General features: G+C 36.8%; 1 protein-coding gene across 3 annotated transcripts; it reads left to right on the top strand.

Moving 5' to 3' along the window:
- The first annotated feature begins 99 nt into the window (after positions 1-99).
- Positions 100-25,045, top strand: COQ3 (coenzyme Q3, methyltransferase). Of its 3 annotated transcripts, none has more exons than XM_030316024.1 (7): positions 100-736; positions 6,543-6,669; positions 8,913-9,065; positions 11,752-11,851; positions 12,813-13,055; positions 22,786-22,945; positions 24,142-25,045. In XM_030316024.1, exons 1-7 carry the CDS (start codon positions 628-630, stop codon positions 24,360-24,362), a joined length of 1,113 nt encoding a protein of 370 aa, XP_030171884.1. In that variant the 5' UTR covers positions 100-627; the 3' UTR covers positions 24,363-25,045. The 3 variants fall into 3 exon arrangements, with proteins under 3 accessions (XP_030171884.1, XP_030171885.1, XP_030171886.1); XM_030316025.1 differs by lacking the exon at positions 100-736 and adding an exon at positions 788-937; XM_030316026.2 differs by lacking the exon at positions 100-736 and adding an exon at positions 1,237-1,257.
- The last annotated feature ends 2,694 nt before the right edge of the window (positions 25,046-27,739 follow it).

The raw sequence follows: 27,739 nt of genomic DNA, 5'->3' as shown, positions 1-27,739 counted from the left end.
ACTGCTCACCGTTTTAGCTTTCAATGAAGTTTGCCTAGCTCGGGTGATTAATAGCCCTACTATATAATGTATGCCCTGTCCAGAATATTGTCAGGTCACTTGAAACTATTTTCAATTTAGACTTATAGCCCTCTGTGACATTTGAGGGCCTTGAAAGGGGAAGCAATTCTACACCCTTAGGAAAAATGCTTCCATGCTTTTGTGATTCTAAGGGTCAGTGGCACACAATCGTCTAAATGTCTTTGGGAGACCTCTGTTAAATATGGAATAAAGCTGTACGGGAATAAAAGCTAGTTTACATAGTACGAAGTAGTGTCATCTATGACTACTTTGGCCATGAGGTTTGAGGTGGTCATATAGAAATAGGCATAATAGAGACTTGAAGTTCTTTTATAATAGAAACATTTACTATTTTATTATATAATTACTACATAATGTTTTACTATATTGCGTGCACAATTTGGATGTTGAGCGTGAAGAGGAACTATCGTCCTACGTATATGTAACACCCATTAATGCAACCATGGTTTTAGAGTGGCACCAGACAGTGCGAGAGTGGGTCGGAACCTTTCTGTTGCGGATCTTTTGCGGGAGGGACCGGAAAAGAGGTGGAGCCTTTCACGCAAGATGTGGGGAGGCCGCAAGCTAAGCTGCTCAGGGAATCGTTTTTTAGGAGTGGTTATATCCAGGTACCGGGGCACACAGACTGAGAGTACTCGCTTAATCACGTCAGCAGGTGAGTGTCACTTTAACCCCGTCGGCCGGGTGGAGGTCCCTCACACATAACCCACCGGGCGGGCAGGCTGTTCTGCGCAGGCGCGGGAGAGGGCGGCGGGTTGTCGCTGAGCCCCGTGCAGGGTCACACCGCTAAGCTACTTTCGGTCCTGCGCTCTCCGTTGAACGTCCGGCCTGGGCTCTCGCCCTGCCCTTCCTACAGGTTGGGAAAACTATCTGAGGACTAGTGGTTCTGGCCAAAGAGGGCGCAGCCCCCGGGCCGCCGCCATGTGGCCAGTGACCTTTGTTTTCATTTTGGTTGAGCCCTTGCCTCCGGAGCCGGCGACCATTCCGTGCTGGCTGGAGTCTGAAGGTCGTTTGTTTTCTTCCTTTGCCGCAGCGGGAAGACACCAGCTCTGCTGTCTCATAATTCTTGATAGCGTTGTATTTTGTTTTGTTTGCACGTATCTTGCCTTTTTTTTAGAAAGAATTTAAGGCAGCCATATTACTTTTTTTGGTTAATTCAGCAAACCTTATTGGCAAGTAAGATCAAGAAAATAACGTACTGAAACTGATGATTGTAGAAGACCGTTTGATTATTTAACTTCCAGTGTTAACCAGAAAGTTAAGTTTATTACCCTTTACCTGAAACTCATTTAACACATACTGTGTGCCATGCACTGGGATTTTTTTTTTTTTTTTTTTTTTTTTTTAATGAATGATACCTCTGAGGTCTCTTTAAGTAATGTTATAATAAAACTAAGATTAGGATATAATGGGCAAAACGGGAAACTTCCAGGCCCACCAATAGACCTGATAAGTTGGTGCTCCAATACAATGAAAAATGGTGCAGCCAATAAAATTGATGTAAATCAATGTGTGTCCACTTGGAAAAATGATTAGGATATAGCGTTAAGAAAGTTGTTACAAATCAGTATGTATTATAAACTTGGAGATATATAAATGGAACTATATAGAGAGAGAATAGAGCTACATCAAAATTAGTGATCTGTGGTGGAAGCGGTAATCTATCATTTTATCATTATATATTGTCAGAATATATTTTTTCAGTAAACATATCTTTTATAATCAGAATTTCAGAAAAATACATTACAAATATTTTAAGATTTGGGGACTGAACATAAAAGGAGCATCTAATACATATTTGGGATCAGGGAAACTTTTTAAATAAGGTATTTAGGAAGCTATCTTGAGGGAATTGGGCAATTTTAGAAGTCGTTGGAGTGGCAAAGGTCCATCTTGAGTATCTTGAGATTTCTGGGAAACTGCAAAGTGTTCCTTGAAAAGGAGGACTGGAGGTGAGGGTGGAGAGTGACAAGGGATGAGACAGACTTTTCAGGCCATGACAAGTCAATGAAAGGCCATGTAAACCTCCTGAGATTGACTTTATCTTGAGGACAGTGGGAAATTACTGAAAGAGCAATATAATCAGACTTGTGTTTAAGAAAGAACACTTGGCAGATGGCTAGAAAGTGAGATGGTGGCAGACAAGACTAGGCTCAAGGAGACCTTAAGAGTAATCCAGATAATAAGTGATGATTACTGGAACTAAGATATTGGCAGAGTAGAGGTCTTACACTGTCGGTGTAGTATGTTATAGGCTTTGGGTAAATGATGTTTTGAATGAATTAAATGAAGTTTTCCTCCATTTCTTTAAAATCTCAAGTACCAGAAGGATCACAGGTTCAAAGTAGAGAATGAATTGGTAGGATTCTAATTATTAATACAAACTCAGTTTCTTTCAGGTGTGATGTGGTGGTTTTTATAGCTCTTGAGAATTCTGGCAATACTGATGACCAAGGGGCTAGTTTTACAGAAATAGGGGAGGTGAAGGGGAGGTAGGGGTCATCACTGAGTACAGAGCAGGTACTGTGTTAAAATCTCTGATGCTCAGTTGCGTAGTCATACCTTATGTATTCTTATATGCATATCACAGTTTACATAATTCTCTAATACAGTATTTCATTTATCTACCCAAAGTCATAAAGGAGGTGGTATTTGAACTGGGTCTTAAAAGGTAGTACGGATAGAAATGGTGGGAGAGAATAACATGAGGAAAGGCCTAGAAGCACAAACTTTTTTTTTTTGACAATGGTGAAATGACCTTGTTCCAGACTGTGAAGATCCTATTAAAAAACAAAATTAAAAAAAACAAAAACAAAAACAAAAAAAACATAAAAGCTCAGGAGAAAAATATTCAGAGACTATGATAAGACAAGCCGTGAAATATAAATGACCATTTGTCTTCGTCCATTTGATTACTATAACAAAATACCACAGACTGGATGATTTATAAACAACAGAAATTTATTTCTCACAGTTCTGGAGGCTGGGAATTCCAAGATTTGGTGTCTGGTAAAAGCTCATTTCCTGGTGCTTAGATGGAGCCTTCTTCCTGTGTCCTCACATGGTAGGAGGGGCAAGCTTGCTTTCTGGGGTCTTGTATGAAGACTCCATTATGAGCCCTCATCACCTCCCAAAGGCCCCATCTCCTAATATCACTTTAGGGGTTAGGATTTCGACAAATGAATTTGGGGAGAACACAAACATTCAGATACAGCACCGTTAAATTAAGAAGGGACATTAAACCTCATTCATGATAAATTCAAATAACACTGGGATACCTTTTTCGCCTATTGGATTAACAAAGGAAAACATTTGATAATACATTGCATGGGCTGTTGGTGTGGGGAAGGAAGCCAGCGCTAGAAACTGATATTATCCATGGGGTTGTAAACTGGTTCAACATCTATGAGTGGCAATTACAAATTTATAAATGCACATGCCATTTAACACAGTGATTCTTGGGATTTTACCTACAAGTACTCTTTAAAATATATGAAATTACATGTGGAATTCAATCTTTTTTAAAAAAAATTTTTTTTAATGTTTATTTTTGAAGGAGAGAGAGACAGAGTGTGAGTGGGGGCGGGGGGGGGGCAGAGAGAGAGGGAGACACAGAATCCGAAGCAGGCTCCAGGCTCTGAGCTGTCAGCACAGAGCCTGACGCAGGGCTCGAACCCACAAACCGCAAGATCATGACCTGAGCCGAAGTTGGATGCTCAACCGACTGAGCCACCCAGGCGCCCCATCTGTGGAATTCAGTCTTCTGTTTTGGAAATAGCAAAAACTTGTAAATAATCTGAATAAATATGCATTAATAGGGAACTGCTTAAATAAACTATGAGGTAACCATATAATGGATTACTATGCAGCTCTAAAAGAAAGAGAGGGGTGCCTGGGGGGCTCACTTGGTTAAGCCTCTGACTTTGGCTCAGGTCATGATCTTACAGTTCATGAGTTTGAGCCCCACATCAGGCTCTCTGTTTCAGCACAGAGCCTGCTTTACTTCACATCCTCTGTCCTCCCGTCTCTCTGCCCCTCCTCCACTAGTGCACACTCTCTCCCTCTCAAAAATAAATGTTTAAAAAAAAAAAAGAAGAAAGGAAGTTCTTTATGCTCTGTTATGAAATCTCCAAGATACCATGATAGGTGGAAAAAGCAAGGTAGGCGAGGTACTTTGTCGTATACCCTTTTGTGCTTTTTAATTTTAAAATTATTTTTTATTGTGAAATATTCTAAGACAAGAAGTTGCAAAAATAGTACAGAGAATTTCAATATGCCCTTCATTCAATTCTTCAGTGATAATATCTTACCTAACCACAATACATTGTAAAAGCCATAAAATTGACATTAGTATGATACTATTATTAAACCATAGACCTGATTTGGATTTTACCACATTTACATGCACTTGTGTGTGTGTGTGTGTGTGTGTGTGTGTGTGTGTGTGTTACCACATACATAGATTTGTGTAATCACTACAATCAGAATATGGAACTGTTCATAATCACAAAGAAATCTAATACTACTCCTTTGTAGTCAGACCCTACCCTGACCTTAACCCTTGGCAATCATTAATCTGTTCTCCATTACTATAATTTTACCATTTCAAGAGTGTTGTATAAATGGAATCATACAGTATGTACCTTCTGAAATTGCCCCCCCACCCACCCATTGAATAAATACCCTTGAAATCTATCCCAAGTTCTTGTATCAGATTTGATTTCTGATTTGTATTTCATGATCTGGGTATAACACGGTTTGTTTAGCAATTCACCTATCATAGGATATTTTGGTGTTTCCAGTTTTTAGCTATTATGAATAAAGCTGCTGTGAACATTTACATACAGGTTTTTGTGTGGACATAAGTTTTCGCTTCTCCAGGATAAACGTCCAAGAATGGAATTGTTGGTTTGTATGACAAGTGTATGTTTAACTTGAATAGGTTAAAGTGCTAAACTGCTTTCCACAGTATCTGTATCATTTTACATTCCCACTAGCAATATGTAAGAGATCTAGTTGCTTCATATCCCAGTGCAGCCTTGGTTATACGAGGGTGATTAAGTTTTAGCCAACATGATAGGCACGTAGTAGCCTTCATTTGTATTCCTCTAATGGCGATTGATACTTCATGTCTCTTCATGTGCTTATTTGCATCTGTATCTTCTCTTTGATGAAATGTCTCTTCGTGTCTTTCTATACCCACTTTGTATACCCACACCCATTATATAATTGGATTCCTTCGTTTGTTGTTGTTCTTGTTTGTTTTATGAGAGTTGGGTTTTACTGTTGAGTTTAGAGAATATCCTTACATATTCCAGATACAAGTTCTTTGTGGGGTATGTGTTTTGCAAATATTTTCTCCCCGTCTGTGATTTGTCTTTTGTTTTTCTTAACAGAGTCTTTTGCAAGGCAAAAGTTTTAAATTTTAAGTCCAGTTTAATCAGTATTTTCTATTATGGATTGGGCTTTTGGTGTCAGATGTAAGAACTCTCTGCCTAATCCTAAATCATGAAGATCTTCAATAGTTTGTTTTAAAAGTATTATGGTTTTACATTTAGATCAATGATCCATTTTAAGTTCATTTTTGTATAAGAAGTGAGATTTAGGTTTAAATTTTCTTTTTTGGTCTATGATATCCAATTGTTTCAACCCCATTTATTGAAAAGACTATTTTCTCCATTGAACTGCTTTTGCACCATTGTCAAAATATCATTTGAGTGAACTTTATAATGTCCCTAGTAATTTGCTCTAAGGTCTATTTTGTCTAAATGTTTATTGAACAACTGTTACGTTCGCAGCAGAGTAACTAGTTCATAAAGCAGGTCTCTATGTAAGTTTGAACATATAGACTGTATGAGTGATTATTTTAGGATGATATGTGTACATGCACACACACACACACACACACACACACACACACACACAGTGTTTCCTTTGTAAAGGGTATTCAGCCTATGTATGAGTCCATTTCATGTAGCTAACGTGACAGAATTTGAGCTAGTTTTGACAAATCTCTGAATTCATATTATCCTTGTTTTAAAAGGTCACAGTTTTGTTTTGAATATGAGTTTTTATAATTGTGCAGCATAATGCTGGTGCAGAAACGAATGGCATGAAAAACTTTTACATATGCATTACTTTTTTTTTGATAATTTACATTTCAGAAATTTCTGATTAGAGTTAGATGGCAGAATGCAAGACTTTATTTTATGTTTTAGAATAAAACCCCAAATTAAGGGGAAAACCCTTTTGTTTATCAATTGTAATCAGTTGTGTTTATCAGTTGTGTAATCCCTGCCCATCAGGGATTTATACTGTGAAATGCTTTCTCTAGACACTTAATTTTTATCTTCAGGGGTGCCTGGCTGGCTGAGTTGGTAAAGCTTGTGACTCTTGATCTTGAGATTGTGAGTTTGAGCCCCCGTTGGGCATAGAGCTTATTTAATAATTTTTATTTTCAGTTTATTCAGAGAATCAGTTCAGTTGGACTCCACAGACTAAACCATGGGTTTTCAGTGAATACAGAATCATGTGGTTCAAATCCTATAGAATGACTTTTGCCTGCTTGAATAGAATAAAAATTTACAGGTAAGTTTATTCATTCCTGTGGCAAAAATTTACATAATTATGTACAATAATAGTTTAGTATTGATTGTATTTAATAAACACTGTTAGTATGAAATAATGTATATGGTTCGATTAAGGTATCTTTTATTTATTTAAATATTCTCATTTTTCCAACAACTTTTAAATTTGGAAAATTTCAAATCTATAGAAAAGTTGTAATACAGTATGCATCTAATGCGTACCTTTCATCCATATTTAAATATGGCTTTTATTTTTAATGTAAGACTGTATTACCTAGAGACATACTTTTTACTTCCTCATTTGTGACAAGATAGAAATAATGCAGTGCTTCAAATCATGAAGGATTTGGGTACAACATAAATATGATCAGGTGGGTAATTATACAGTTTCTAGGTGGTAAGACTGAATCAAAGAATGTCTTTCTGTATTTGTATTTTATAAAGCAATTTCTAACCTTGTGAAAAATACTGCATAGAGTTAAGATATGAACTGTGTTTCCCAAGTGCATGGTCTACTTGTAAATAAGCTAGCTCCTTTGAAATTGGGTGTATGTGAAATCATTGGTAGTCAACTGACCAACCACATGCTGTTACCTATTATAAATTAGACATTGATTATTTCATGAAGCATGGAAAAAAGAGGGTAATATTCATAAGACAGTATTAAAGAAGCATGATATTTAACTCTTAAAAGGATCATAAGTAATCAATATAGAATGTTCTCTATGTAGCGAAGAAAAACATGGTAAAAATTTGAAAGGAAGGCATTACTTACTCTAATGTAACAACCTTATTCTTTCTTACCCAAGAACTTCTGGAGTGTTTTCCTGTTATATACTTTGACATGGAATATGGTAGAGTATCTGATCCCTATTTAGTCCCTGTGTGACCCCATTTTATTAAAAAAAAATTAGGTGAATTCTATACTTTCCTGGGCCTTTTTTATTAGATTATTCATTTGACAGATGTTTCCTGAGTACCAGCTGTGTTCTAGGAACTGTGCTAATCTCTAGGAATAAAATCGTAAGTGAGACAGTCCATGTCTTGCCCTCGTAGTGCTTAGTGAGGAGACATAATCAAATTGTCACATAGCTCCAAGAAGAAGTACAAAGTTATATGGAGGTTAAAATATGACCCAGTTTTGAGAGTCAGGGAAGACTTCTTAGATAGCATTACATCTAAACTAAGATCTGAAGGATGAAAAGGAATTAATTAGGTATGCAGAGGAGGGAAGGGAATGTGAGAAGAATGGTCCAGGAACATATACAAAGTATCTGAGGATGGAGCAAGTAGGGTCCCTGCAAGGAAATGAGAGAAGGCCCATGCGGCTGGAATGGGGAGGATGAGTAGAGTAGTGGAAAGTGGGTTTGGGGAGGGAAGAAATTGGGGACCAAATAATTCAGAGCATTGTGGGCTGTGCTAAGGATTTTGAGTTTTTTTCCTCATGTCACTGGGAAACCATGGAAGCATTTTAAGTGGAAAAATAGCATGATTGTATTTATATTTCAGTACACTCTGGATGCATTGCAGAGAACAGATTGGTGGGGGTGGGGGGGGGTGAGGTAGGAAGCAGGCAGCTTCCTAGCAGACAGCTAGGACAATAAATAGTTCAAGCAAGAGACGATAGTAGCTTGCACTAGGGTGATAGCACTAGAAATGAAGAAAGATGGGGGCGCTTGGGTTCAGATCCTGGCTCTACTCTGACTTAATCTCTCTGAGCCTCCCTTTTCTTTTCTGTGTAATAGGGGTAATAATAGTATCTACCTTACAGAGTTACCAGGACAATTAAATAAGATGACATATGACATATGTGGAGTTCTTAAATAGTACCTGGCATTTAGTAAGTGCACAATAAATGACTGCTATTACTATTTCTACTTCTATTACTGCTATTCCTATTTATATTATTATTATCATCGTTGCTGTTAGATGTGACCTAGAAGGCCAAGTTTTGTAGCATTCCATTTTTGTTGTAATTTACTTTGAAAGCAAATTAACTTTGTTTCATCTGTGAATATATATGTGTATAAATATATATGTGTATATATGTGTGTGTCTATAAATATGTATATATTTTTTGTAGTGTGATTATAAGAAAACTTGGTTTTAAAGCATCAAAAATGAGCAACACGTGTATTTAAAATCCAATAAATTATAAATTAGAATATCTGCCTACATAATATATCCCCTGTTACATTGTTTTAAATGTCTATTTTTGCCTGGCTCTTTATTTTGACCTCTTAGGTACCCTTGGACAAGACTGTACAGTACTTCTCGGACCACTGTAGACAGCAGTGAGGTAAAAACATTCCTGGCCCTGGCTCACAGGTGGTGGGATGAACAAGGAATATATGCACCTCTTCATTCTATGAATGACCTGAGGGTGCCATTTATTAGGTAATGTTCCAGAAACTCTTCAGTCTTTTAAAATATAATTCTTTTCAATAATGTATCTTATTTTATTTTTAAAATAAAATACATATTTTTAAAATATATATCTTAGTTTATTTTTCTCTTGGTTTATACTTAGGTTCAAAATGCTCCATTTTAAGTTTGCTTTGGAAATTGGAGGGAGACATTCTTTTCATTGTCCATTGTTTGAAGTCATTAATTTTCTAATAACATTACCTAAAATCTAGGCTGCTTTTATTAGTTAACTTGAAGCATTTTGGACAATTTCAGGTTAATTAGAATTAAATCCTTATGAAAAGGAACTAGGATCCTATGGTATCAAGGTCATTTTATACTGACTTTGATGTTTAGACAGTCTTTTTAAAAAAATTTTTTTTTAACATTTATTTATTTTTGAGAGACAGAGCGAAACAGAGCATGACTGGTGGAGGGGCAAAGGCGGGGGCCGGGGGGGGTGGGGGGGACACAGAATCCGCAGCAGTCTCAAGGCTCTGAGCTGTCAGCACAGAGCCTGAAGCCAGGCTCAAACTCACAGATGGCGAGATCATGACCTGAGCCAAAGTCAGACTTCTAACTGAATGAGCCACCCAGGCGCCCCTAGGCAGTCTTGATAAAGGGAATATACTACTGTGACAATTCAATTCAACAAATATTTATTGAGAACTTATCTTGTACAAAGCTTGGGGGACTCTACTAAGATACTCATCATTTGAAACATAATCCATGTTCTTCAGAAACTTACAGTTTTCTGTGGGAGATAAAGACAAGGGTTAATCAGACTCCATTTATCAAGGAATTGTTAATTCGGTTTTTTGTCCATTTATTTATTTATTAGGGGCACCTGGGTGGCTCCGTCAGTTAATCGTCAGACTCTTGGTTTTGGCTCAGGCCATGATCTCACTATTTGCAGGCTCCAGCCCCGCATTGGGCTCTGTGCCGACAGTGTAGAGCCTGCTTGGGATTCTCAATCTCTCTCCCTCTCTCTCTGTCCCGCTCCTCCCACCCTCTCTTTCTCTCTCAAAATAAATAAATAAACTTAAAAATTTTTAAAGAAATTTTTTGAGCACCCAGTATGAGCAAGGCACTGTTATAGACACAGAATGTCTGACTCAGATTGCCGTTAAGGAACTTCTTCATTGTTTTTTGCTGGTTCATCCAGACTCAGTGAAGCAAAAGGGATATATTACCACCTTTCTATTACCCCTGAATTAGTGCATCACTGAAACACTAAGAAAAAGGTAGAAATATCATTTTGTCAGGCTAGATCCACGGTTCTAAAGGTGTGGGCCCTGGACTAGCAACATAAGTCTTACCTGGGAACTTGTGAGGAATACAAAATCCTCAGGTCTTGCCCTGGCCCTCCTGCCCTGGGGGGTTGGCAGTCTGTGTTTTAGCAACCCTTTCAGGTGATTCTGATGCACATTCCGTTTGAGAATAACTCTATTCTCTGTCTGTATTTAGACATCACACTAAAACAGATTATCCAAGGAAGTATAAGTTATGGTTAGAAATGTAGATTTTATTCTGAGCATAATTGGAAGCCATTGAAGGGGAGTGATATGATCTAAATTATAATATAAAGGAGTCATTTTAGCCCATCTGTGAAGAATGGGTTGGACTTCATTTGAAATTGATCCTCTCTGTATAACATTCTGATATTATCTACTTAACCACTATGTAGGTTATTCTTATAAGTCAGTCAATGTTAATAGCAATAAAAGATCCTGGGGCACCTGGCTGACTCAGTAGAGCACGCAACTCTTAATATCAGAGTTGTAAATTTAAGCCCTACGTTGAGCATTCTTAAAAAAAAAAAAAAAAGACAAGATATTCTAAGGTACCCTCATTAAAGTATAAATAAAATTCATATATAGTCCAACTTAAAAGTCTAGTTTACAGTATGTTAGGTATATATATTTGTGGGTGTATGTGTGTGTGCTTCTGTTTTTGAATGTGGTAAAGTATTACTATGATTATCTTAGAATTAAGTTAACTTGATTTGGATGCCTATTTACATGATCATGAAAACATTACTAACTTAGAAGATCAAAAGAGAATCAATTTAGAAGGGACTATAGGTAAAATCTGAAAATATAGATCACCAGTATGTTACGTCTAAGCCCTATAAAATAGCCTATTTGTTGCTGACATGAAATGGGTCTAGTTAGTACTGACAGTGTAGGTCCTCAATGCCCCAGTTGACCTATTTCAAGCAGATAAAAACTAAATTGTTTTTAGTTTTCCTTTAGATTACTACTAAAGTAACAACTCATAATTATTACCGCTTTTGATAATTAAAAAAGTAATTTAATGCTGAAAATAAAAGGTCTTTTTACCCCCCAAAATCAATAATCCATTTAAAATAAGAGTTTAATGTTTCCTTGAAAATTGTACACTTTTAGGATTTTATTGACAGGGCTGCGTAGGTGGCTCAGTGGGTTAAGCGTCAGACTTCAGCGGGCGTCATGATCTCACAGTTCATGAATTGAGCCCTGTATCGGGCTCTGTGCTGCCTGCTTCCAATTCTGTGTCTCCTGCTCTCTCTGCCCTTCCCCGGCTCGCACTCTGTCTGCGTCCCTCTCTCAAAAATAAATAAACATTAAAAATTTTTTTAAGATTTTATTGACAAAATTAATAACTTTCTTTTATATGTTTTGGATTTTAAAAAAAGAGACAATCTTTTAAAAACAGTTGCTGATCACCAGCCAGGCAAACCTTTGTCTAGGATGAAGATTCTTGATGTTGGTTGTGGTGGTGGATTATTAACTGAAGTAAGTAATTTACAACTTTCCTGCCATTTTTAACTGGGAAAGATTTTGAGAAAAAATAGGCTTCTGACTCATTTATTTGTTTAATAAATAGTATTGTTTATTAAAAAAAACCAAAATGCATAATGTTCTTAATATTTTTACCATTGTAACATTAATACATGCTTTTTACTTTCTTAACAAATATATATAAAAATTTCAGAAAATTATAGTGAGGATTTTTTTGGTTGTTTTTTTGTTGTTTGTTTTTGCACAGAATTGGACACTGGTCATTCAAATAGCTTTGATAATTTTTTTGTCTCTTCTAAGAGATTAGGCAGTTTCCACTGGTTTAAATGCAATGATAAGCTATTCCTTTGCATTTATTTCAGTATCAAAACCTAAGAGTATTGCCTGCTTGTGGGGTTCTCTCCTCAAGTGCTTTAGAGTACTTGGAAGAATACTCATTCACTCCCTTTAAAAAATATTTGCTTTAACTTCTATTTATGCCAGGCAGCTCTATTTTGTTGTCTGCTATCAACACAATAACTTTTTGTGCACTTTAAATATGTTAATACTGTATTATGTGCTTGTAATTGTATCTATAGAGGGGTGCCTGGCTGGCTTAATCGATAGAGCATACAACTCTTAATCTCAGGGTTGTGAGTTCAAGCCCCACATTGGGTGTGGAGCCTACTAAAATAAAATGAGTTAAAATGGAACTTTTCCCCGGCTCCCCGCTATTCTCAAATAATTCTTCATAGGTTTTTTTGTTGTGATTATTATTCACTCTTAAGCTTCTTATTATGGTAATTGTCAAATGTATACAAACTAGAGAAAATGGTCTAATGAACTTCCATGTACCCATAAACAGTCTCCAATAATTATTCCCTCATGATTAATCTTGTTTCCTTTTTGATAAGCTTTTTATTGCCAACATGTGTTCTGTTTTCTTCGTGAGGATAACAGTTTTTTATCCAATTAGCCTCTAGGGCGGCTTGGAGCTTCAGTTACTGGAATCGATCCTGTGGATGAGAACATTAACACAGCACAGCACCATAAATCATTTGATCCAATCCTAGATAAGAGAATAGAGTACAGAGCATGTTCCCTGGAAGAGATTGTGGAAGAGACAACAGAAGCATTTGATGCTGTTGTAGCTTCTGAAGTTGTAGAGCATGTGATTGATCTAGAAACATTTATACAGTGCTGCTGTCAAGTGTTAAAAGTAAGACTTACTGGGTTTACTTGTTTGTTTGTTTGTTTTTTTTGAGTGTGTGTATGTATTCATAGCAGTAAATATTTCCTAATACTTGAAACCAGGAAGCTAAGATTAGGGGATAGCATCTCTGCTGCAGTTACTTTTGCTTCTCAGCTTGCACTCAATACCAGGGTTTTCCAGATACAGTATCTTGATATCCAAGAATCTTGGGAAGTGTTGGTGCTGAACATTATAATTATAAACAATAGATTTAAAGTGGTAGTTTTCCATTGGTATAATCCGGATTAAATACCTGATAGATATTAAATGAGGGGCGCCTGGGTGGCTCAGTCAGTTAAGCGTCCGACTTCAGCTCAGGTCATCATCTCACGGTTCGTGAGTTCGAGCCCCGCGTCAGGCTCTGTGCTGACAGCTCAGAGCCTGGAGCCTGCTTCCGATTCTGTGTCTCCCTCTCTCTCTGCCCCTCCCTAGCTCACGCTTGCACTCTCTCTCTCTGTGAAAAATAAATAAACTTAAATAAAATAAAATAAAAAAATAAGATATTGAATGACAATTATTAAGAAATTGATTTGGATTAATACTTAAAAATCAATAAAAACCATTAGTAGTGTAAGTTGACTTAGCATTTCTTAAGTATCTCTGTATGTGATATATATGACAGTTTTTAGCTTATAAAAGAATACTTCATATATATGATTTCATTGATTTTCCCTACAACCAGATGAGGAAGGTAAGCAGGTACTGGTACTGGTGTGACCAGTAAAGCAGGTACTGGTATTGGTACTGGTGTGACCAACTTGGACTAAAGGAGATCAATATTTGAGAGATATCAGAGTTTACTTGGTCTTTTGGGTTTTTTTTAATTTAGGTATAGTTGACATACAATATTGTATTAGTTTCAGGCATATAACATATTGATTTGCAATTATATACATTATGAAATGCTCACCACAATAAGTGTACTTCCCATCTGTCACCATAAAAAGTTATTATAGTATTACTGTTTCTCTATGCTGTACTTTTCATCTTCATGACTTACTTGTTCTATGACTGGAAATTTATATCTCTGAATCCCCTTCACCTATTTTGCCTGTCTCCCACCCGTCTCTCTTCTGGCAATCCCCAGTTCTCTGTATTTATGAGTATGTTTCTAGTTTTTATTTGTTCATTTGTTTTGTTTTTTAGATTTCACAGGTAAGTTAAATCATATAGTGTTTGTCTTTATCTGTCTGACTTATTTTACTTAGCATAATTCCCTCTATGTCTATCAGTGTTGTTGCAAATAGCAAGATCTTATTTTTTTTTTTATCGTGAGTAATACTTGATGGTATACAATGTATTCTTTATCCATTCATGTATTGATGGACACCTACATTGCTTCCATATCTTGGCTATTGTAAATAATGCTGCAGTAAATATAGGGGTGCATATGTGTTTCAAATTCGTGTTTGTTTTCTTCAGGTAAATATCCAGAAGTGGAATTGCTAGATTCTATGGTATTTCTATTTTAATTTTTTGAAAGAACCTCCATATTGTTTTTCATAGTGGCTGTACTAATTAACATTTCCACCACCAGTGCACAGTGTTTCTTTTCTCTCCATATTCTCATCAACACTTGTTATTTCTTGTCTTTTTGGTACTAGTCATTCCTGCAGGTGTGAGATGATATCTAATTAGAGTTTTGATTTGTATTTCCCTGATGATTAGTGATGTTGAGCACTTTTTCATGTTGGTCATCTATATTTCTTTGGAAAAATGCCTATCCACGTCTTCTACTGTTTTTCAATCGGATTGATTTTTTTGGTGTTGAGTTGTAGCAGTTCTTTATATATTTTGGATATTAACTCCTTATCAATTATATCATTTGCAAACATCTCCCATTTAGTATGTTGCCTTTTTATTTTGTTGATGGTTTTCTTTGCTGTGCAAAAGCTTTTTTTTTTTTTTAGTTTAATATAATCACAATTGTTTATTTTTGCTTTCCTTTCCCTTGCCTGAGAAAACAAATCCAGAGAAATATTGCTAAAGCTGATGCTTTATTTAACATGCTGCATATGTTTTCTTTATTTAACATGCTGCGTATGTTTTCTTTTAGGAGTTTTATGGCTTCAGGTCTTAGATTTAGGCCTTTAATCCATTTTGAGTTTATTTTTATGTATGGTGTAAGAACGTGGTCCAGTTTCACTCTTTTGCATATAGCTGTCAAGTTTTCCTAGCACCATTTTCCATTGTATGTTCTTGCCTCCTTTGTTGTAGGTTAATTGACCATATAAGCTTGGATTTATTTTTGAGTTCTCCATTCTGTTCTGTTGATATATTTTTGTGCCAGTACCATATTATTTTAATTACTGTAGTTTGTGGTATAGTTTGAAATCTTGGGTTGTGTACCTCCAGCTTCATTCTTTCTCAAGATTTGGGGTCTTTTGAGGTTTCATACAAATTTTAGGATTATTTCTTCTAGTTCTTTAACCAATACTTTTGGAATTTGGTAGAGATTGCATTGAATCTATAGATTGCTTTGTGTAATGTAGACATTTTAACAATATTAATTCTTCCCATCCGTAAGCATGGTGTATCTTTCCATTTATTTGTGTTGTCTTCAGTTTCTTTCATCATTGTCTTATAATTTTCAGAGTTTAGGTCTTTCGCTTCCTTGGTTAAATGAATTCCTAGGTATTTTATTCTTTTTTGAACCCGTTGTAAATGAGGTTGATTTCTCTTTCTGCTAGTTCATTATTAGTGTATAGAAATGCAACCAATTTCTCTAAATTAATTTTATATCCTGTAACTTTACTGAATTCATTTGTTAGCTCTAATAGTTTTTGGTGGAGTCTAGGGTTTTCTATATATAACATGTCATCTGCAAATAGTAACAGTTTTACTTCTTCCTTACCAATTGGAATGCCTTTTATTTCTTTACCTTGGCTGATTGCTACAGCTAGGATTTCCAGTACTACGTTGGATAAAAGTGACAAGAGTGGACATCCTTGCCTTGTTCCTTATGTTAGAGGAAAAGCTTTCAGCTTTTCATCATTGAATGTGATGTTAGCTGTGGGTTTTTCACATATGGATTTATTCTGTTGAGATATGTTTTCTCTATACCCACTTTGTTGAACATTTTTATCATAAACATGTTAAATTTTGTCAAATGCTTTTTCTGCATCTATTGAGATGGTCGTATGATTTTCATTCTTCATTTTGTTAATGTCTTGTATCATGTTTGTTCATTTGCACATAGTGAACCATTCTTGCATCTCTGAAATAAATGCCACTTGATCATGGTGAGTGATCCTTTTAAAGTATTATTGAATTTGGTTATTAGGATGTTGGTCTGTAATTTTCTTTTCTTGCAGTGTTTTTGTCTGGTTTTGGTATCAGGGTCATGCTGCCCTTATACAAGAAATTTGGAAGCATTTATTCCTCTTCTATTTTTTGGAATAGTTTTGAAAAGGATAGGCTTTAACTCTTTAAATATTTGGTAAAATTCACTTATGAAGCTATCTGATCTTGGACTTTTGTTTCTTGGGAGTTTTTAAATTACTGATTCAATTTTGTTACTGGTAATTGATCAGTTCAGATTTTCTATTTCTTCCTGATTCAGGCTGGGAAGATTGTGTGCTTCTAGGTATTTACCCACTTCTACTAGGTTGTCCAGTTAGTTGGCACTGAATTTTTCATAGTTGTTCTTATAATCCTTTGCATTTCTGTAGTGCCAGTTATAACTTTTCTTCTTTCATTCTGATTTTATTTATTTGAATCCTCTCTTTTTTTCTTGATGAGTCTGGCTAAAAGTGTATCAATTTTGTTTGTGTTTTCAAAGAACCAGCTTTAAGTTTCATTGATATTTTCTTTTTCTTTTTTTTTTTTAGTCTCTATTTCATGTTTTTATGCTTTAATCTTTATTATTTTCTTCCTTCTATTAACTTGGGGCTTTGTTTATTCTTTTCCTGGTTCCTTTAGGTGTAAGGTTAGATTGTTTTATTTAAGATTTTTCTTGTTTCTTTAGAGTCAGTCATTGCCATAAACTTCCCTCTTAGAACAGCTTTTGCTGTGTCCCAAAGATTTTGAACCATTTTGTTTCCATTTTCATATCTCTCCAGGTATTTTTTTAAGTTTACTCCCTGATTTTTTTTATTGACCCATGGGTTGTTTTGTTGCATATTGTTTAGCCTCTATGTGTTTGTGTTTTTTCCAGTGTTTTTAGTTTATTTCTGTTGTGGTCAAAAAAGATGATATGATTTCAGTCTTCTTAAATTGATTGATTTTTGTTTTGTGGCCTGAGGAGATCTATCCTGGAGGATGTTCCATGTGCACTTGAAAAGAATGTATATTCTGCTATTAAAATTTTTTTTAATGTTTTTTTAAATTTATTTTTGAGAGAGAGAAAGAGAGAGAGAGAGAGTGAGCGAGCATGGGCAGGGGAGGGGTGGAGAGAGAAGGAGACACAGAATCCAAAGCAGACTCCAGGCTCTGAGCTGTCAGCACAGAGCTTGATGCGGGGCTCGAACTCATGAACCACAAGATCGTGACCTGGACCAAAGTTGGACGCTCAACTGCCTGAGCCACCCCAGGTGCCCCTATTCTGCTATTTTTACATGAATGTTCTGTATCTCCCTATTAAGTCTATCTGGTCTAATGTATAAATCAAAAGAGCTGTTTCTTTATTGATTTTCTGTCTGGATGCTCTTATCTATTGATGTATGTGGGATGGGTATTAAAGTCTCTTACTATTATATTACTGGCAATTTCTCCATTTATGCCTGTTAATATTTGCTTTATGTGTTTAGGTCCTCTCTTGTTGGTTGTGTATATATTTACAATTGTTATATTTTCTTGTTAGATTGATTCCTTTATCATTATTAGTGCCCTTTGTCTCTTGTTGTAGTCTTTGTTCTAAAGTCTGTTGTCTGATGTATATATTGCTACAGCTTTCTTTTTCTTTGCTTCCATTTGCATGGATTATCTTTTTCTACCCCTTCACTTTCGGTCTTTATGCTCTTTAGGTCTGAAGCCAGTCTCTTAGAAGCAGCAAATAGATAAGTTTTGTGTTTTTATCCATTCATCACTCTGTGTCTTTTGACTGGAACATTTAGTTCATTTACATTTAAATTACTGATTGGTATGACATTATGTTAATTGTATTCTGAGGTTTTTTTTTTTTTTAGTTCTCTGTTCTCTTGCTTTCTGTCCTTGTGGTTGATGACTGTCTTTAGTGCTATGCTTGGATTCCTTTCTCTTTATTTTTCATGTGTCTCTTATAGGTTTTTGGTTTTTGATTACTAGGAGGTTCATATATAACATTCTACATATATAGAAGTCTATTTTAAGTTGATGGTCACTTAAGTTTGAGCACATTCTAAAAACACTACATTTTTACTACCCCCTCTACATTTTATGACACCTTATTTTACATATTTTTATATTGTGTATTTCTTAACTAAGTTTTGTAGATATAATTGATTTTACTACTTTTGTCTTTTTTTTTTTTTAAACGTTTATTTATTTGAGACAGAAAGAGACAGAGCATGAACAGGGGAGGGGCAGAGAGAGAGGGAGACACAGAATCTGAAACAGGCTCCAGGCTCTGAGCTGTCAGCCCAGAGCCCAACGTGGGGCTCGAACTCACGGCCTGTGAGATCATGACCTGAGCCGAAGTCCGACGCTTAACCGACCAAGCCACCCAGGCGCCCCACTACTTTTGTCTTTTAACCTTTATACTAGCTTTTATAATGCTTAATCTACTACCTTTACTATATATATATATTTGCTTTTGCTAGTGAAATTTTTTACCTTTTAAAATTTTCTTACTTCTAGTTATGGCCTTTTCTTTTCTGCATAAAGATATCCCTTTAACATTTCTTAGAAGGCCAGTTTAGGGATGATGGACTTCTTTTAACTTTTGTTTGGGAAACTCTTTATCTGTCTTTCAATTCTGAATATTAACCTTGCCAGGTAGAGTATTCTTAATTGTAGGTTTTTTCTTTTCATCTCTTTGAATATATCATGTCACTCCCTTCTGGCATGTCTTCATTTTTTGACATTTTAATTATTATGTATCTTGGTGTGGATATCCTTGGGTTTGTCTTGTTTGGGACTGTCTGGGTGTCCCCTGTATGGGCTTTGTGCGCCCTCGTGTTGTGACTGGGCTATAACTCTGCAAGTTCTGGTAGGCAGGGTTGATCCTCAGCCTAGCTGTCTGCAGTGATCAGCTGTGGCTTCCGCAGGCACACTGGCATACAGGGCAGGTTCCCAGCCACGCTGGCTGAGTGGCTCAGCTGCAGTTTCTGCCCACATGCTGGTATGTGGGGCTGCCCATCCACTCCCCAGGGTAGGAGTGGTGCCACTAGGTGTGGTGGGGCAGTAGCTTTGGGTGTGGCAGGGTGGGAGTCACTTTGGAGGGTCACCTTCCAGGGCAGATAGGTCCACAGGGGAATGCCAGGGCAGGGTGAGTGGTGTTAGCAAGATAGATGGAGAGTGTCAGAACTGGCTGCCACAAGTATCAGGCCAGCTAGGCTGAAGGAAGGTAAGAAAAATGGCACCCAGCAGTACTTCCATTGCTGAAGAAAGCTCCTGCAGATTCCTGCCTTTCCAGCACATACCCTAAAATTAGTCAATAAATCTCCTTCATGTATAACATTGGTACTTCTCAAACTGCTGTCTATGTGCTGGATGTTGGCCCGGCTGAGGTATTGTGCTAGCCCTTTAAGAATAGAGTCTTGGTTTCCTATAGACTTTTGCCTCTCCCAGAGTTAAACCCCTCTGAATTTCAAAGCTAGACATTATGGGGGTTCATCTTGTCAGTGTGGGTCCCTGGGGCTAGGAGTGTCCAAGGTGGGACTTGATCCCCTTGCTTCTCAAGGTAGACCTCTGAGCCTGTGATATCCCTTCCGATTTATAGGTTACCGTGCCAAGGGTTTTGTTCCCTACCACATCTCTGCCCCTCCTACCCTTCTCAATGTGGCTTTTTCTCTATAGCTTTAGCTGTGGAAGAGCTGTTTTGCCAGGCTTCAGAATGAAGTGCATTAATGTAGTTGTTGCCTTAGTGTGTTCGTGGGAAGAGATGAGCTCAGGATCCTCCAAGTCTACCATCTTACCTCAAGAATCCAGAGATTGGGCTTTATGTCAAAATTCACTAGGCACTTAAGTGGGGCTTAATGTCACTTAATTTTTTGATTCCAAGTCTGGTTCTTCTCATTACATTGTTACATTTACATAATTTGCCACAAACATAGTCCTCTCAAGGTGGTTCCAAATTTTTTAAAAATAAATCTCCTAAAGTATTGTTGCTGTTGTTGTTGTTATTCTAACTCTGTTGTTAATGTAGAGGTAACACCCTAAAGGTCAAGATCTAAAAGAACGAAATGCTTAGCTCTTACGTAATTAGAGCTTTTTAGAAATACTCCTTCTTAAATAAGTTTGGTTTTAGAGAAGATTACAAAGATTGTACAGAATGTTCCCATATATCTGTCCCCCAGTTTCTCCTGTTAACATTTCATAGTAAGGACAGGAACTAGGGGCACAAAGCTGAAGGAGACATCCATGCCTACATGCCAGCCCTGCACTTGCCCACTCCAGAAAGTGAGTGCTTCCTTCGATTTTGTTCCTTAGGCACATCACCTGCCTCACCATAGTCCTAGCCCTATTTCTCAAAGCTGAGGAATTAACATTCACATTATACTATTAACTGCACTGCAGACCTTGTTAAAAATTTTTTTTAACGTTTATTCATTTTCGAGAGACAGAGCGCGAGCGAGGGTGGGGCAGAGAGAGGGAGCCATAGATCAGAAGCAGGCTCCAGGTTCTGAGCTGTCAGCACAGAGCCTGACACGGGGCTCGAACGCTTGAACTGTGATATCATGACCTGAGTCGAAGCTGACACTCAACACACTGAGCCACCCATGCACCTCCATACCTTGTTAAATTTCATTAGTGTTTCTGGTAATGCCATTTTTCTCTTCAGGATCCAATCCAGGATTCTGCATTGCATTTAGTTGCTGGGTCTCCTTAGTCTCCTTCAATCTGTTACAGTTTCTTGGTGTTTCCTCTTGAATGAGTTTTATTAGGCTTATCTTCTATCTTCCAAGCAAAACTCCTTATTTTTTGTGTTATATACCAGTCAGTATATGTGAATGGAGATTCTTTGGCATGTAATAGGAATGCTGGCATTGTGGAATTTAAAACTAATTTTTGCATTAATAAAAAGCCTATTTAAAAAATGACCATTGCTTACCCCTTTTTCCTTAGAATAAGATTTTGTAGGACACAGACTAGATACTCATAAGTGATTTTTTTCCATGGCTCTACTGAGATACAATTGACATGTAAGTGATTCTTTGTTGTTGTTGTTTAAAATTTATTTATTTTTGGAGAGAGAGGGCAAATGGGGGAGGGGCAGAGAGAGAGGGAGAAAGAGAATCTCAAGCAGGCTCTGTGCTTCCAGCACAGAGCCCCATGTGGGGCTCAATCCCACGAACCACGAGATCATGATCTGAAGTGAAATCAAGAGTCGGACGCTTTACCAACTGAGCCACCCAGGCATCCTAACATATAAGTGATTCTTTTTCTTTTTTTAAAGTTTTTTTTAATGTTTATTTATTTTGAGAGAGAGAGAGAGATACAAGAGCATGAGCAGGGGAGGGGCAGAGGGAGAGAGAGAGAGAGACAGAATCTGAAGCAGGCTCCAAGCTGTCAGCACAGAGCCAGATGCAGGCTCGAACTCATGAGCCATGAGAGCATGACCTGAGCCAAAGTCAGATGCTCAACCAACTGAGCCACCCAGGAGCCCCATATATAAGTGATTCTTAATAAGATATTTTAGAATATTAGAGTTTTAGATAGAAAAGTTATAATAGTATCTTATATATCTAATATCTTACATTTCAGTTTTTAATATAAAGGCACATTGCAATATTTCAGGGTCTCATCTTTTTTTTGGTTTTGGGGTGGTATTTGAGATATTTTCTCTCTCTTTATATATCTGTATGCACACATATGTATAGATAATTATTTTGCAAGGAAACTTTGTGACTTTATCCCCATCGGACTAATGAGAATATGTAAAATAGGGAGGAGACATTACTGTTTGCCATTTGTGGGAATAAATATAGGAAACACCATATACAGCTGCTAAAAAATGGCAGACTAAATAGTCTCATAAATAGTTTGTATTCATCTAAGTGCTTATATTGATCTCTTTGTATTCTTTACACTAATAAAATCAAAGCAAAACAAAAAACTCTCGAACCTTAATCGCTAACATTTTTGTCAGAGGACCCTTGGCGTTACCTGCACGAGAGCGGGGCTGTATGCTGCACCAAACAAGTTAGACGGACTCAGGACCCAAAGAAAAAGCAGTGTTGACATATGTTAGTCCGTAAATGTGGACATGTAACAAGGAAGAGTAGCCTGATCTCATTTCTGTATTTTTATTATAAAAATATTTGGTACGTATGAAAGAAAGTATATACTATGAACATGTCACAGGAGTGTGATTTAAGAAGTTGTAAGCACTGTTGCATAAACCCAGTGAGTACATCTGTAGTAGACTGCCTTTAATAATGAGTTTCCCAAAAGAAAAAAGAAAAGTATTTTGGTAACTTACACTTTATACTTATGTATCTTAACTGCACTTAAATTATTTGGAAGGAAGGAGGAGGTGGAGGAAGCCAAGCCTTTACCTAAATGATACTCCTGACATCTAAAATGTTACTTCTGTCCATACTTTTTTTTTTTTTAGCCTGGTGGTTCTTTATTCATTACCACAATCAACAAAACACAGCTGTCCTATGCCTTGGGAATTGTTTTTGCAGAGCAAATTGCAGGTATTGTACCAAAAGGTACTCATACATGGGAGAAGTTTGTATCACCTGAAAAGCTAGAGAGCATTCTGGAATCAAGTAAGTATTGAGAATTTTTCCAGTTTTCAAGGCCTAACTGAACTTTTCATGTACCTATAATTATTAATCACACAACCTAGCCCTTAATTAAATGGGCCACTATTCCTTGGATGGTGGTTTCATCTCTTAACCAGATCATAAAGTCCTTGAAGTTAGGATTAAGTATTAGATACCACTTCTGTCTTACTGGGCACACCTAACCAAGGGCCAAACAAATCACAGATGATCAATGAATACTTTTTGGCTTGCTTAGTCCTCAGTTGTTGAAGGATCAGGTACAAATGTCTATTACTTACACATCCTTAGTTTGTCCTGTTGAGGCCCTGTGTGTATCAGCTTATCTTACATGTTATTTTTTCTGGTTCTTCCATACTCAGATATACTTTGAACTTCTTGGTCACATTTTGAGTATTTTTTGATACTTACAGCATGCCTTATATTACGGTTCTTTGGGTATTTTTAAGCCCCCGTGTGGCCTATGAAGGCAAGACTGTCCTTTTTGTACACCTTGCAGTGCTTAGCTCTGCTTTGCACATTGTGAGCTTGTGATTTACATGTGGAATTCCTGTCAAGTAAGAATATTTAGTTGGCATTTGGTATCCCATTTGAGTACTTAAACTCATGTATGTCTCAGGTTTTGTTTTCACATAACAGTATATCAAAATCGATTTTACTTGGATTATTATCAGTCCACTGTGATGTAGGAAGTTCTAAAGATTTCTGTAAGTGTATTGTTGAAAACAGAGGAGGAAAAAGTATTTTAAGATGCTTTATAGGAACAATCACTTTTGGCAGATGTTTTTTAATAACAGCTTATGTTTATTAAGTACTTACCAAATTCCGAGCACTGTGCTACTTTATACACATACCTCATCTAATTCCAACAGCTCTATGAATATATGTTCTGTCCATGTGAGAAGACCGAGATTCAGAAAGGTTAAGTGACTTGCTCAGCATCACCATCTAATAGGTGCCAGGCTGGGATTTGAACCCAAGCAATCTGCTTTAGAGTTTTATGTTCTGTGTTACAGTAAGGAATGATCTGTGCGCATTTTTTCCCGTTGAGTCAGGAATCCTTTTTAAATACAGAGTTGCATTAGAGTCTTGGCATTTGGAAGATAAATACTTATTAAATCTATTCTTTCTGATTTTATTTATTTATTTATTTATTTATTTATTTATTTATTTATTTTCAGATGGTCTGTCAGTTCAAAGTATGGCAGGAATGCTCTACAACCCATTCTCAGGTTACTGGCATTGGAGTGAAAACACCAGTCTTAACTATGCAGCTCATGCTGTGAAATCCGGGGTACAGGATCACCCAGTGCCTGATGAGTTTGTTTTCAAGGGGGAAACAGAGGAGCTTAGAGGCCAAGACTCCACCAACGCAGGTGCTCAGGAGGAGTTGAAGAAATGAATGGTTTCTAAGTTCTGCATACTATGGCTTGAAAGTCTGGTGTTCACATTTGGAAAAAATATATAATTTCTCTTTTGTGAGAGGATCATGAAGAAAAGAAGGTTCATAAAAAGGGCTAAACCTTGGATAAAAGTTTTTGTTGTTTCATCTAGTAGCTACTTTCAAGGGATTATTTTATGATATATGGTAAAAAAAAAAAAGTTTTGTCAAGGTATTGTATAATCTAGGCGTTTAAATTCCTCAGCCTTGGTTATATAAATAGAATGTGCATATTTTACTTCATTTTACAAATTATATATACTCATCCAGCATATATGCACATATATATATATATAAACATGCTGTAATGTGTTTTAATTTAAAGGAATCTGCATTATCTGTGTTCTTTATTGGGTTTTAGCTAAAGGCATTTATGCTTCTGACTTAAGAAACCAAATATAGTTTTATGCCACTTATATTTGGGAAGAGAAAATGTATTTTTTCCTTTAAATTTTAGTTTGTTGGAAAGCAAATGGATAGTTAAATGTATGCTGGATTTGAATTCAAACATTAAAATCAAGAAATTTGGATTATGTTGGACATACTTCTTCTATACAGTTCCATAAATGTTTTATTGTGACTTTTTTTTTTTTTTTTTAAGTAGAAAGGACTTTTTAAGACTCAATTAAAAATTCAGTCATGGATATTTTCTTCTTTGGCTAACATATTTATAATTAAAGGGACTGACTTGAAATATATTTTTATGCCTCTTGAAATTTGAGAGTCTCTGGCTTTTTCTGAAAGTCCCAATGCTATATAAGGACATTCATAGAGGCTGTTGACCCAGTGTGACAAACATGGACTGAATTCATGTGACCCAGGTAGAAGGTAAGCTTTTAACTTCCTAGCATTTTTACCTTTAAGCTCATGTTTTCTATCTTCCTTTGTCACTGTTGGATTGAGCTCTCCAGGCAAACACTTCACAGCCATCTTGGCGTATCATTTGCTTATTCTCAAAAGTATTTTAGGGGAGAAAACTGAAATTTAAAGAATTAAAAGAGGAAATTTAATTTCACTTGCTACTGTGAAATTTTTTTAATGAAATCAGGTATTTATTTACTTACCATAAGATTTTTTTAATTAAAAAAAATTTAATATTTATTTTTGAGAGAGAGGGGGAGAGATAGAGTGAGTAGGGGAGCGGCAGAGAGAGACACACACACAGAGTCCAAAGCAGGCTTCAGGCTCTGAGCTGTCAGCACAGAGTCTGACATGGGGCTCGAACTCACAAACCTCGAGATCGTGACCTGAGCCGAAGTCAGATGCTTAACCGACTAAGCCACCCAGGTGCCCCACACAAATGCTATTGTGTAACTAGGGTGCTAAAAATTAGGAGCTTCCATTGACCTCCATTTAAAGTTAGATTCTTAGTCTGAATTCTAGTAGTTTTATTACAAAAACAAAGCTTCCTTGTTCTTTCTCTTAGAAAAAAAAAAGTGTTGGTATAAAAGATTAATCTAAGAACCATGCACTGAAATTGATTAAAAAGCAGTCCCCCAAACAAATATATTTATTTTAGAGGAAAGAAAACACTAACTTTCGGTTATTAAAAATACATTGTTAAGTGCTGGAAATTCAGGATGATTCAGTATCAGCTACTTCGGTGTTTCACTTGACTTCCAGCGATGAAAATTTCATGCCCTCCGTGTATAACCTAATTTGATCTTTCAGGCCAATTTCAACCAAATTTCAGGAGAAATGGGCTCAAAAAGATACTACAGTTTTTTAAAATGTATATTTGTAGAGTGAGGATTGCCCAGCTGCAAATTTTTAATTTTGAGAACTACCACCTTTTGAAAAGCAGTAATCTAGCAATTAGGCTATGGTGGGGAGTTTAATCTGCAAACCTTCCCTGAGGAACTCTGGGTTCATGAGAATGTCCTGCAAGAAAAAATGATGGAGACTTTATGACTCAGAGTCCAGCAAAAGAGACTGTAAACCTGTCTTAGAATGAAAAAGAACAAGGCTGAGAGAGTAAGAAGGTGAATTGGCAGGCAGTCTTAGTTTGGGGTGAAGGGAACAACTGTGGGAAGCTAGGAAGTCACCTGGACCATGGACCACCTGTGGTCCTGGAGGGAGTCAGATTTCTCAGTGAGACTACAATGATCAAAACTATTAGACCATTTAAGGTTGGCTCAAAATGCTACAAGCACTAGGAGAATGAAACTTTCAGCACTTAGAAGTAGCTATGAATGATGGCAGGAACATGGCAAGACAGGTGGTGACAAGAGAGAGGTCAAGTAGTGTCGCTTTTCCCAAAACTTGCACAAGGAGCAGTGGGATCCAGCACCCAGCACATACATGCTAAACCCCTTTGGAACCTGAAAGAGCCTTCTAGAGTCAGGATTCTAGAAACTAACATGGTTAAGAGACTAGAATAAAAAGCAATGGCAGTTGTTACTAAAGCTTTGATTTTTCCCAAAGTTACTATGTTCTGGGGAAAATAGGTGCTATGCAGGGATGTAAAACATTGCTGTATTTGTGTGGTCTATATTTTTCCTGAGGACAAAACATAACAAAAGAATCCTCTTTAAATCTTTTAATTTATGTCTAGACAATTGCTTGAGGCGCTAGAAATGCTATCACTTTGTCCCCTAAATCATGCCTGAATGCTCTCAAATGAAAACGTCAATATCGTTGCAACCTGTGATCTTAAGAGACTTTCTATTTTTTGATGAACGTGTTTGGATTTGGAAAACGGGAGGGGTGCCATTTGGGTACTAAGGTTGAACATTTTGTTTGATTATGATTTGTTAACAGAGTCATTTTGTAGATAAGCTTCAGACTCCATAGAGAGCCATTCTTTGTAGGTATCTTGCTTTAGAAAATTTGTTCAAGGTGTTCCCACTGTTCCAGTTGATTTCACAGTGGATAATTGGAAAGCTTACGGAATGATGTCTGTCCTATGTTTCCTTCCCCTCCCCAACACAGCCACACATATCAAAAGAGTTGTCTCCATTTCCTCATTCTGTAACTTCTCAGCTTACTCTGGTCTGCCTTCCTCCATTATTGTTTTATTGAAACTGTTCTCACCACAGTCACAAATTGACCAGGTGACTATACCTAGAGACCACGTTTCAGCTTTTACTCATTGACTTTGTTGATTACCTCCCTTCTTTTACCTTTCTCCTTTATTTTCAGGACTTCACCCTCTTTGACTAACTGCTCCTTATCAGCTTGAGTTCCCTTTTTTTGCTCTACCCACCTGTTGGCTTTAGTTGGATGGCTCCCTATACCCACACTTTTATAGTCTTCTGTAAATAAATCTTCCTCAAATTATCTTATTTCAGATGTGCCATCTGTTTCCTGTTTGGGCCCTCACTGATGAACGAACTCAA

This window comes from Lynx canadensis, chromosome B2 (assembly GCF_007474595.2).
Source record: "Lynx canadensis isolate LIC74 chromosome B2, mLynCan4.pri.v2, whole genome shotgun sequence".
Classification (NCBI taxonomy): Eukaryota; Metazoa; Chordata; class Mammalia; order Carnivora; family Felidae; genus Lynx; species Lynx canadensis.
The sequence above is the reverse complement of the archived record's forward strand: the minus strand, read 5'-3'. Positions and strand labels throughout refer to the sequence as shown.

Bases quoted from the DNA above. Each gene is read 5' to 3' on its own strand.
- COQ3 (XM_030316024.1), top strand. From the start codon at position 628: ATGTGGGGAGGCCGCAAGCTAAGCTGCTCAGGGAATCGTTTTTTAGGA. The intron at 737-6,542 runs GTGAGTGTCACT...TTTTATTTTCAG, and splicing joins TCGCTTAATCACGTCAGCAG to TTTATTCAGAGAATCAGTTC. The intron at 22,946-24,141 runs GTAAGTATTGAG...ATTTATTTTCAG, and splicing joins AGAGAGCATTCTGGAATCAA to ATGGTCTGTCAGTTCAAAGT.